Source organism: Herpailurus yagouaroundi, unplaced genomic scaffold (genome assembly GCF_014898765.1).
Source record: "Herpailurus yagouaroundi ecotype Mexico unplaced genomic scaffold, PumYag 28, whole genome shotgun sequence".
Lineage (NCBI taxonomy): Eukaryota > Metazoa > Chordata > Mammalia > Carnivora > Felidae > Herpailurus > Herpailurus yagouaroundi.
In genome coordinates, this window is record NW_024412376.1 from 108,323,212 (window position 1) to 108,333,626 (window position 10,415).

At 43.7% G+C, this 10,415-nt stretch overlaps 1 protein-coding gene across 1 annotated transcript; it reads right to left on the minus strand.

Moving 5' to 3' along the window:
* Positions 1 to 2,137: 2,137 nt before the first annotated feature.
* On the minus strand, positions 2,138 to 4,138 carry LOC121034424 (growth-regulated alpha protein-like). The gene is made up of 4 exons (XM_040481223.1): positions 3,967 to 4,138; positions 3,738 to 3,861; positions 3,545 to 3,628; positions 2,138 to 2,772 (listed from the first exon to the last, which is right to left on the minus strand). Exons 1-4 carry the CDS (start codon positions 4,052 to 4,054, stop codon positions 2,757 to 2,759), a joined length of 312 nt encoding a protein of 103 aa, XP_040337157.1. The 5' UTR covers positions 4,055 to 4,138; the 3' UTR covers positions 2,138 to 2,756.
* Positions 4,139 to 10,415: the final 6,277 nt, after the last annotated feature.

Sequence of the window (10,415 nt, forward strand, 5' to 3'; positions counted from 1 at the left end):
GAGAGGAGGAGAGAGAATCTTAAGTAGGTTCAAGGCACATCGTGGAGCCCAATGCAGGGCTCGCTCCCATGACCCTGGGATCATGACCTGAGCCTAAATCAAGTCAGATGCTCAACTGACTGAGCCACCAGGTGCCCCATTGGACTAGTAATTTGTATTAATAATAGATTAATAGTCATTAGCAAGTAATACATTAATCAGTATATCCATACTGTTTCTTTCAGTTAATTTTAGCATGATATAACACTCTTATTCTTTTAATTTCAAGTTATCTAGGTCTTAATATTTAAAGTATGTGTCTTTTAAGAGGCATAGATTTTTTGGTCTTATTTATACAGTCTTTGTATGAAAAAAGTTGATCTTTGACTTTTAATTAGAGTGTTTATTCCATTTAAATTTACTATAATTCTTAATATAGTTGGATCTAAGTCTCCTCTCCTGCTATTCTATTTGTCCTATTTTTTTAAAAAAAATCAACTTTCAATTTAAGAGTAATTTTAGATTAAAAAAAAAATTTGTATAGATAGTACAGAGAGTTCCTGTAGACTTTTTGCCCAGTATCTCCTAATGTTGATATCTTACATAATTATAATACACTTATCAAAACTAAGAAATTAACACTGGTACATTGCTGTTGGCTGAACTCCAGTCTTTTATTCAGATTTCACCAATTTCCACTGGTGTCATTCTCCTATCCTGGGATCCAAGTTAGCACAACTCACTGGATTTAGTCATCACATCTCTTTTGTGTCCTCTAATCTATGACAGAGTCTCAGTATTGCCTTGATTTTCATGACTTTGACAGATCTGAAGAATACTTTTTTTTAGTGTTTGTTTATTTTTGAGACAGAGAGAGACATAGCACAAGCAGGGGAGGGGCAGAGAGAGAGGGAGACACAGAATCTGAAGCAGGCTCCAAGCTTTGAGCTGTCAGGACAGAGCCCGACGTGGGGCTTGAACTCACCAACCCGAGAGATCATGACCTAAACCGAAGTCAGACGCTCAACTGACTGAGCCACCCAGGTGCCCCTGTGAAGAAAACTTCTTAAGTATTTTGTGGAATGTTTCTGGATGGGGGTTTTTATGATGATTTTCTCATGATCATGCTAGGGTTATGGGTTTGGGGGAAGAACATGGTAGAAATGAAGTGCCCTTCTTACCATATCACATAGGGGGTATACATGATATTCATATGATACCAAGGGTGATAACCTTCATCACTTGGTTAAGGTGGAATCTGCCAGATTCTCCAGTCTAATGTTTTTTCCTTTTCCTAACCTGTTTTTTGGAAGGAACTCACAAAGCCCAGCCCACACTCACATGGGGAGGGGATTTAAACCCACCTTTAGGAGGAGACTTTTTATTGTCAGACCTGACAATAAAGAGGATTTTTTTCCTTTTCCCCGTCTGCCATCTGCTGTTTTGTCTCTTTATTCCTTAATTTCTGTATTCTTTTGTATTATTCAGATATTTTCTTTTATTCCATTTTATCTTTTTTTTCAGATTTTTAAATCTAAACTTTTCATTTCCCTTTTAGTGGTTACCCTAAAAATTGCAATATATATTCCTGCCATGTTACAATGTTCCTTCAGCTTACACTTTCTGCAACAATTGAAGACATCTCTTGTAGTCTAAATCCATTTCTTTCCCTACCTATCCTGTTATTTTTGTCATGTATTTTACCTTACGGCATGGATTTATCTCCATAGATCATTATTACTATTAAATAACACAAATTACTCAAGTTCTTAGGAAAAAATCCACCTTTCTACCATTTGGTCCCAGCCTCATTAAAAGGGAAAGAATTGCATAATTGTCTGAAAAACCACTTACCCAAAGTATTTAATAAGAGCTCTTATTACAATGTTTGTAAAAATCCAAAAGTTTATAAAGGCACTAATTTTTAATAATGAATCAGTGTGAAAAGCAGCAATATTTTATGTGAAACTAGGTTTCTCAAGCTGGTTGGGGAGGGTAGCGTGTCAAATATTCTTTAAGTAATAGAAATGTAAGGGAAGTAACGGCCAGGAGCAGGCATAAAGTTAGGTGTGACCTATAGTCTGTGTAATGATACGATACCTTGGGCCCCCCCAGTAGGAACCAAGGATCAAGAAGAATAAAACAAAACCTAAGCACGTGATTTTTTGCAAAACGTTTATTTTCATGTCATTTGTAAAAACATAACAGTAGTTTGAACGTCTCTGTTCCCAGACAGAGCAACACTGTGTAATCAACATGAAACAAGGCATTATGCCCTACAAGCAAGACATAAAATGTCCAAGGGAAGCTTCAACATAAAAATGTTGACTATAGAATGTGAAATAATTTCCATAAATGACAACTGCCATTCTTTTAAACAAGTACAAAAATAGATGTATACACACTAACTTCTTCGGCTCCCTTCCCCCCCCTCCCCCCCACACCCAGTGCTGTGCCCTGGCACCTGATGGAGTCTCCCAATACATAGTGGTTTAATGAGACCTTTAAAACCCATCATCTTCAAATTAAATAACAATCAGGACGGAGTTACGTCTGATTCAACACAGTCAGATCCTTAAATACTAATATGTAAAATCTTAAAATACGAGCTTTGGAAAATAAATAAATACAAACATAAATAAATAGAGAACTCGTAATAGTCAAACACATTAAGGCCTTTCTAGGTGCCTGCAGAAGCCAGCTGTTCTCTCTTCATTTTCAGTTCCTAGAAGGGCCTTTCAGGAACCACCAGCAGCCAGCTTCTTACGGTCTCCAGGTCAGTTGGTGCTGCCCCTATGATTGGAAAAGGGTTACTGTTACAGGTGCTAAGGAAAAACTGCTCCTCTCTCACACTGGCCCCTAGGGCTAGAGGGAGTTTTGCTGTAGACCCTGGCCCAGCCCTGCACCCACAGAAGGTCCCACAGTACCCGCTGCCCCCTACTGCAGAGAACTTGCTCTTTACTGGCTGTGGACTGAACTATTATTGACTTGAAAGAGCTAAAACCTAGCGCTCAAAGACTGTCATCCTGATGAAAAGTTTACATGCAAGACCTCACTTGAACCTCATACATCCCATGAAATTGTTGTTATTCTCTATGCCCATTTTGCTGAGACTCAAAAAGATTAGAAAATTTTCACAGGGATCTTAGACTTGAACTTAGGAGGATCACGCTGCAAAGTCTTTGCTCTTCACGACTAAGCTTCAGTGGCCCATGTTGCTCAAAACCAAGGGTGCCACTTTTCAGAGCAGAAGCTCACCAGGGATGGAGCTGAATACTGTGTGTTCCTCAGCGGGTGGGAAGCATTTGAACACCATTGGCCAAATCCAATTCAGCTTTTAGGAACACACATGCACCCACACTCATTTGCGTGGGGAGAGAGGGCACTGGAAATATCCTTCTGGCATAGGAGAGGCTTAATGACCTTAATAGCAAAGGTCATTGTGAATGAATAATTTTGTTTTTCAGCGAAACCTAGGTTTCCTTGATCAAACTTCCCGGACGCATTTGCCAGGATCCGTGACCAAGGACTCTAGCGGCACGCGTCAACACAAAGCATAACTCACTTGCTTAGCATCTTTTCGATGATTCTCTTGACCATGGGGGCTTCGGGGTTGAGACAGGCTTCGTGTCCGTTCTTGAGAGTGGCTCTGCGGAGACAAGGCAGAGTCCCCGTTGGCGGGAGGCCGGGCCGCGGGGTGGGGGGCACGGGGGCGGGGGGGGACGGCCAGGACGGCGGCAGCTCGGGGCGTCACTTACATGACTTCGGTGTGGGCGCAGTGGGGACCCGACGGCGTCACCTTGACGCTCTGGATGTTCTTGAGGTGAATGCCCTGCACGGTCTGCAGGCACTGGCAGCGCAGCTCGGTGACGACGGGCGCCGCTGCGGGGAGAGCAGGCCGGGTGAGCGGGCGGCCCCGGGGCGCGCACCCCTTCCCCACCCCCACTCGCACCCGCACCCCGTCCCCCCGCGGGCTCCGGGCCTCACCTGCGGCGCGCCGGGCGGCGGGGACCAGGAGCAGGAGCAGCAGCGCGGCGCCGAGGAGCCGGGGAGCGCGGGGCGCGGTGCGGGCCATGGGGCTCAGCTCGGGGAGTCGCGGCGGCGGTGGCTGGAGCTGGACGGCTGGCAGGAGGGCTGGCGGAGCGGACTCTGTGGCTCCCCGAGCCGGGAGAACCGCTTTTATCCCCTGTCGACTCGGCGCGGCGCGGCGCAGGGCGCAGTGGGGGGGCAGGGAAATTCCCGGCGCCCCGGGTCATTCCCGGGTGCGGAAGGTTCGCGCGGCCCCGCCCCCGGGGTGGAGGGGGACCCGCCCGCGGGTGCCGGCGACTCAGAGACCGTTGTCCGCCCCAATGCGCAAAGGGGTGTGAGTGGCCGCCCCGCGGCGGCTGCCACCGCGGGGGAGGGTGCGGCGGCCGTGGGCGCCCAGGGATCCCCGGTCGCAGGACCGGGAAGGTCGGACCCGTTAGTTAGACCCGTTAGAGGAGAGAATTGATTCTCAAAGACGCTTCAGTCGCTGGAACTGGAAGAGTTGAGGCGGAAATGGCAGCCTCTCTAATCTATCCTTTGGCTTTAAATTGGGCTTTCCGGGTGTTTTTCATCTCTGGAATAAATACACTCTTTAAAAATGTCTGTCGTCTCAGATTGTATGTGAGAATGTTTGTCTTGTTTCTGTTGTGTGGTCAGCTCTGGTAGGTCACACTTGGTACCACGTTTTTGCCCAGTGGGCATGGGGGTAGGGTAAGGGAATGGACCGTGGCGCAGGGTAATTTAATTCAGCGTTTATTTTTAGGTACAGTTTGCAATGTCTCATATTCCTTGTCTTCGAAATTCTGGGACTTCCTACACTCTAGTAATTCCTGGAGCCGCGCTGTTTGTTGTCTAGGAGACGGTGTTTTCATTCATGGCAGTGGTTCCAGAGCTGCGAAGGCCATGCTGGGATCAGGGGGCCCTCCTCTGTAAACAGTCCGGGGAGAGAAAGGATCATGGACACAAGAAATCGGGTACCTAGCGACTCTCACCTTTACTTCTCTAGGTAGCAAACAGATGTGTTTCCAAATGTGTAAATACTAGATTACTAGCATGTTCCACTCCGTGTCACCTGAATATGCCTGCCTCCTGAGAGTGATTCTCTTGAGAAACAGCTAAGCTATCAATTACTTTAGTTCTCTAAGAATGCCAGCCCATAAAGCATTTCAGTCTGTGTAGCTTGAGGACTTCTCACCGAGTAATTCACTTTTCTTCATCAGTTTCAATATCCCTTTTTGGATTAAACTGGGTAGTTTAAATTGATTCTCCAGGGTAGTGCAGATCTCAGGGATGTGTGAGCTATTCTGCCGGTGCCGGCAAGAAGAGCTGGATGTGGAGGATGCTGGTCTGTCTCTGGCACAGAGACAGTCTGGTGAGGCTGTGAAGGCTGGAGCCTCAGCCACACCACTTACTTGCCCCATGACCCCTGCTTGTGGGTACTTTATTTCATCTCTCTGGGCTCCTGTATTTCCTCTGTACAAGAGAGCAAATAATGCCTGCCTTTCAGGGTTGTTATGAGTATTAAATGTGTTAACATTTATAAAACATCAGCACATGTTGTGTTGCATAAATATTTGTTAAATAAAATAGAATTAGTGTTCTAATATAATCTTACTGTTATGGACTCAGTATGCTCTCCAAAAATTCAGATGTTGAAGTCCTGTACCCCATTGTGGTGATATTAGGAGCTGGAACGTTTGGGGGGTGATGAAGTCTATATGAGGTCATGAAGGTGGGATCCTCCTGATGGTATTAAGCGCTTTTATGAGAGGGGACACCCAGAGGGCTTGATCTCTCTCTCTTTGTCATGTGAGGGTACAGCAAGTCAGCGACTATCTACAAACCAAGAAGAGGGTTCTCACCAGATACTAAATCTGCAGATAAGTATCTTGGACTTGGACTTCCCAGCCTCCAGAACAATGAAAAATAAACGTTTATTATTTAAGCCAGCCAATGTACGGTATTTTGTTTTAGCAGCTTGGACTGTTTAAGACACTTACCTGAACAAGAACACCCGGTGGTGAATCCTTGTGTAAACAGGAAAAAACCAAAACACAATCTTTTCATTTATCTCTTAAAATTTTCAGCGTCCGAGGTTGTGAAAGGAGGGCACATCTGCATTCTTCAGAGATCCTAGAACAGATTTTTCAAATCCAGTGTTTATTTGCAATTTCAGTTTCCCACGTAAAATGGAAGTAAGAATAAAAAATTTCCCCAATCCTTATACAGGAAAAGATTTCAGATGTGACTGTCTCTCTGCCTTGGGCATTAACAGCTGGCTCCCAAAACAATAGCAAGTATTAGTTGTAATGATTCCCAGACCCAACCCAAAGTATTGACGTTAGCAATCATACAGGAAGAGTAGAATTTCAACTTTCCTACGATAGCAGCCAAGAGGATGAGACGAGTCAAGAATTAACTCATTGTCTGTGGAATTATCTACAACATGACTCCTACTACCTGTTTAATCAGAATTATTGACTTGCAGGAAGTAAGTAGAAAGGTAACTTTTTTCTTTCATAAGGTACCACTTTCCATTATTTCACTCATGACAGCCCCATACTAAGTTTCAGAAAATTTTAAGAGTTTCAGAAAATTTTAAGAGTTCCAGTGTTAGAAAGCCCGCCTTGATAAACACATTGCTTCTTGTTTTAAGATGTGCTGAATGCTACATTTACTGTGCAAGCTGTAAATCCCTGCAATCACTAACCCAATGAAATTATCTCTAACCTATGTGTTTCAGTTTACTAAATCCTATTTTACCCTGTCATTGTTTATTGTATCTTTCAGATTTGACGAATTCTTTGCAATATGTCTGTAAAATCTTGGGTTGCTCTTCCGTGCTGAGCGCTCATCTTGCTAATCAACCAGCAAGAATGAGTGGTTTGCCTTAAGCTTTGCCTGCATAATTGCCACTCCCTGACCCCCCTCCAGTCCCTTCCACTTCCCTAACATCTATAGTTTGTTGTATAATGGTTCTGCTCAGAAAGGAGAAAATTAAGATGCCTAAACATGTCGCTAAACCCTAAGATCATCTATCCTCTTGTCTAAGGGCACTGAGTTGCGCATCTGTGCTAACCTCTTTAAATCTCTACGACATCTGCTTTTTCTACCTGTCTGGCGCCCACTCTCTCTTAAAACAGAATCCTAGATTTCCTTCGGAAATCCTTATCTCTGCCCTTATAAGCCCACATGATTAAAGCGAGGTGACTTCGCTTCTGAGCTCAGGAGGGGGAGCTTTCGACCCTATGGCCGCGTTGGTACCTCCTTCCTGCCTGTGCCCTTCGTTGCCCAGGCCTGTATGGGTTCAGCGTGGAGCCAGTGATTTAAGACTGGCCATCAGAGAAGATGCTGGTCGTGCTGGAACAAAGGGAATTGAGAAGCTCTTGCTTCTTACCAAAATTGCTAAGTAGGTAGGATAGAAACTTGGAGTCTTGCCATTGCCTGGGGGAGCCTGCCTGAGAGTGGAGCCACCACAGAGGAAAGCACGAGCACACTCAGACTCAGAATTACTGGGGACGTTGTGGGAGCACATGGATCTAGCTTTGCCCAACCTAATCCACTGACTTTCATTGTCATACAGCAGTTGATTTTCTTTCCTTATTGAGCCAATTCGAGTCATGTTGCCATTACTTACAATAAAGGAGCCCTGAAAAATATGTGATCTTTCATATTGCTGCTAAAATTATCAAACACAGATTGATTTCTTCACCATTTAAATCCTTCCCTCCCTTCCTTTCTCCATCTATTCATTTGCAAGGTAGCATTTATGAATTTGGAATCAAATTGGGTCCCAGGAATGCAAAAAAGCATAAGATACAATGTACTACCACCTAAGTTTTAGTCTCCTAGGAGAAGCAGACATATAAATAGAATGCTACGAAGTAGTCTGGTAAATCACATGATAGAGTATGCCCAAGATATGATAGCAGCATATGGAACCCCTAACATTGGTTCTCAACAGCATGGCCTGAATTCTCAGAGAAGATCTTCTGAGATGTCTCTAGGAGAGGTGTCCCCTCCAAGCCAAACCTGACAGGATAGATTTTCCCAGGTGAATGGGGAGATTAAAAGGTGGGGGGAACATTCTAGAAGGAGATGACCAAATGCACCAAGTCATAGAAGCTACAATGAGCATCGTGTCTACTGGAAGCACCTGGCAGTTTATATATCTGGAGTTTCACCAGTGAGGCAGGGAGAGGGGAGAGAAGGAGGCAGAATCCAGTCACTGAAGGCTGTGCGTAGACCCTGCTTGTTGTTCAGAAACCAGTTCAGATGTTACCACCATTGAAATGTTCTTAAATCCATCCAGAGGTGTTTTCAAGACCCTACATGTGCAAATTCACCATTTACTAAGTGGCATGTGTGAGGGCAGAGTGTATAGAAATCACAGGACGTGGCCAGACCGGAGGAGGTAGGGAATATGAATCCAGTGGACCTTTACCGAGCACTCATGGTGTATAAGGTGCTACAACAGGTTTTACAAGACCTGCAAAACTGGAGAAACGTCAAACTCTTAACTGGACATTATTTAACATCTATCCAATATACTCCCTTATGTATGTTAATTTCTGTTGTTGCCGCGCAAGTAGGGAAGATTCTAATGATCTGAGCAATTTGTAGTTATTTAAAATCATTTCGGGGCGCCTGGGTGGCTCAGTCGGTTAAGCATCTGACTTCAGCTCAGGTCACGATCTCGCGGTCCGTGGGTTCCAGCCCCTCGTCGGGCTCTGGGCTGATGGCTCAGAGCCTGGAGCCTGCTTCCGATTCTGTGTCTCCCTCTCTCTCTGCCCCTCCCCCATTCATGCTCTGTCGCTCTCTGTCTCAAAAATAAATAAACGTTAAAAAAATAATTTAAAATCATTTCAAGTTACACTAAGGGACATTACAAAAATACTGATTTTGGACGAGATTTAAAGGATTTTTAAAAAGTTGCTGTAAATTAGGTTTTCACCTCTAGTTTCTTGAACTTGTTTTCTAAATGTTTATGGAAGTAGTCCTGGTTATGTAAATACTGTAACGCAACAAGAAGAAATGGAGGTATGACAAATTTACAAAAGGGAAGTAAACACAGGAAAGAGGAAACTTCCCCATGGAAATGGCTAATGCTACAAGAAGACATTTTTGGAGCACGAAAACATCATGACTTTGGCTTTATGGAAGTAAAATTGAGGAAGTTGGCAGATGACTGTATAAACCACTAATAAAAGTGTCACCCATAGCGTCACGCTAGCATTATGAAAACAGGGTCAAAAAGTTGATTTTTAAATGTTGCCTATTAGAGTACATCTTTCAATGTTTTTCACTACAATTTGACGTGTATATATATATATATATATATATATATATATATATTTTTTTTTTTTTTTTACCAGAAATACTTAAAAAAAATTTTTTTTTTAACGTTTATTTATTTTTGAGACAGAGAGAGACAGAGCATGAACGGGGGAGGGGCAGAGAGAGAGGGAGACACAAAATCGGAAGCAGGCTCCAGGCTCTGAGCCATCCGCCCAGAGCCCGACGCGGGGCTCAAACTCGCGGACCGCGAGATCGTGACCTGAGCTGAAGTCGGATTCTTAACGGACTGAGCCACCCAGGTGCCCCAGAAATACTTTAAGTTTTGTTTCTATTCTTCTTGTCTCTGTGCATGCATTTTTTAATGGAGATATGCAGAGATGTGCATACGTATACAGGATTGCTCACAAGTAGTTGGAACCTTATTAAACCAACATAAGCAACAAGAACGACAAAATAACAACAACAACAACGAAAGGCCTTGTGTGCCAGGGTGGTGGTGGTATTTAGTATTTATTTGGTATAAACAGCAGGCCCCAAAGGCCGTCAACTGAGGGCCAGGGCAGGAAATAAGAAGTTACTACAGAGGGCTGGCACTGAGAACTAGAAAAGCAGGAATAGAGCTTATACTCTCCGTTTTTCCTGGACCATGCCATCTCTCATTGTGGCTTTTCTCTCTGTGTCTGCTTCATATTTTGTCCATTCTGTGTCCCATGAGCTTAGCCAAACGAAATATTTGTACTCCTTTTAAAGCCTTGAAAATAGTCCTCATAGGATTATTCTGCGAATCAAATCCATCTACATGTGTAAAATGTACCAGAAAATAAATTCTATATAAAATATTGTTAAATAAAGAAAAAAATAAGAAAATAATGAAATAATTAAAATTAAGAATAGGTTTTAAAAGTAAAGTGAGTAAGTTGTGCAAAAATTTGATTTCCATTTTTAATCAGTATTCTTGCCTGCTTATATTTAGCAAGTGGAGTCAAGGTGGGTTAATATTCTTCTGTATCAAGGAGATAGACTGGGGCGCCTGGGTGGCTCAGTCGGTTAAGCATCTGACTTCGGCTCAGGTCATGATCTTATGGTTCCAGCCCTGCAGTTGGGTCTGCGCA

Bases quoted from the DNA above. Each gene is read 5' to 3' on its own strand.
- LOC121034424 (XM_040481223.1), bottom strand. From the start codon at position 4,054: ATGGCCCGCACCGCGCCCCGCGCTCCCCGGCTCCTCGGCGCCGCGCTG. The intron at 3,862-3,966 runs GTGAGGCCCGGA...CTCTCCCCGCAG, and splicing joins CGCCGCCCGGCGCGCCGCAG to CGGCGCCCGTCGTCACCGAG. The intron at 3,629-3,737 runs GTAAGTGACGCC...TTGTCTCCGCAG, and splicing joins TGCGCCCACACCGAAGTCAT to AGCCACTCTCAAGAACGGAC.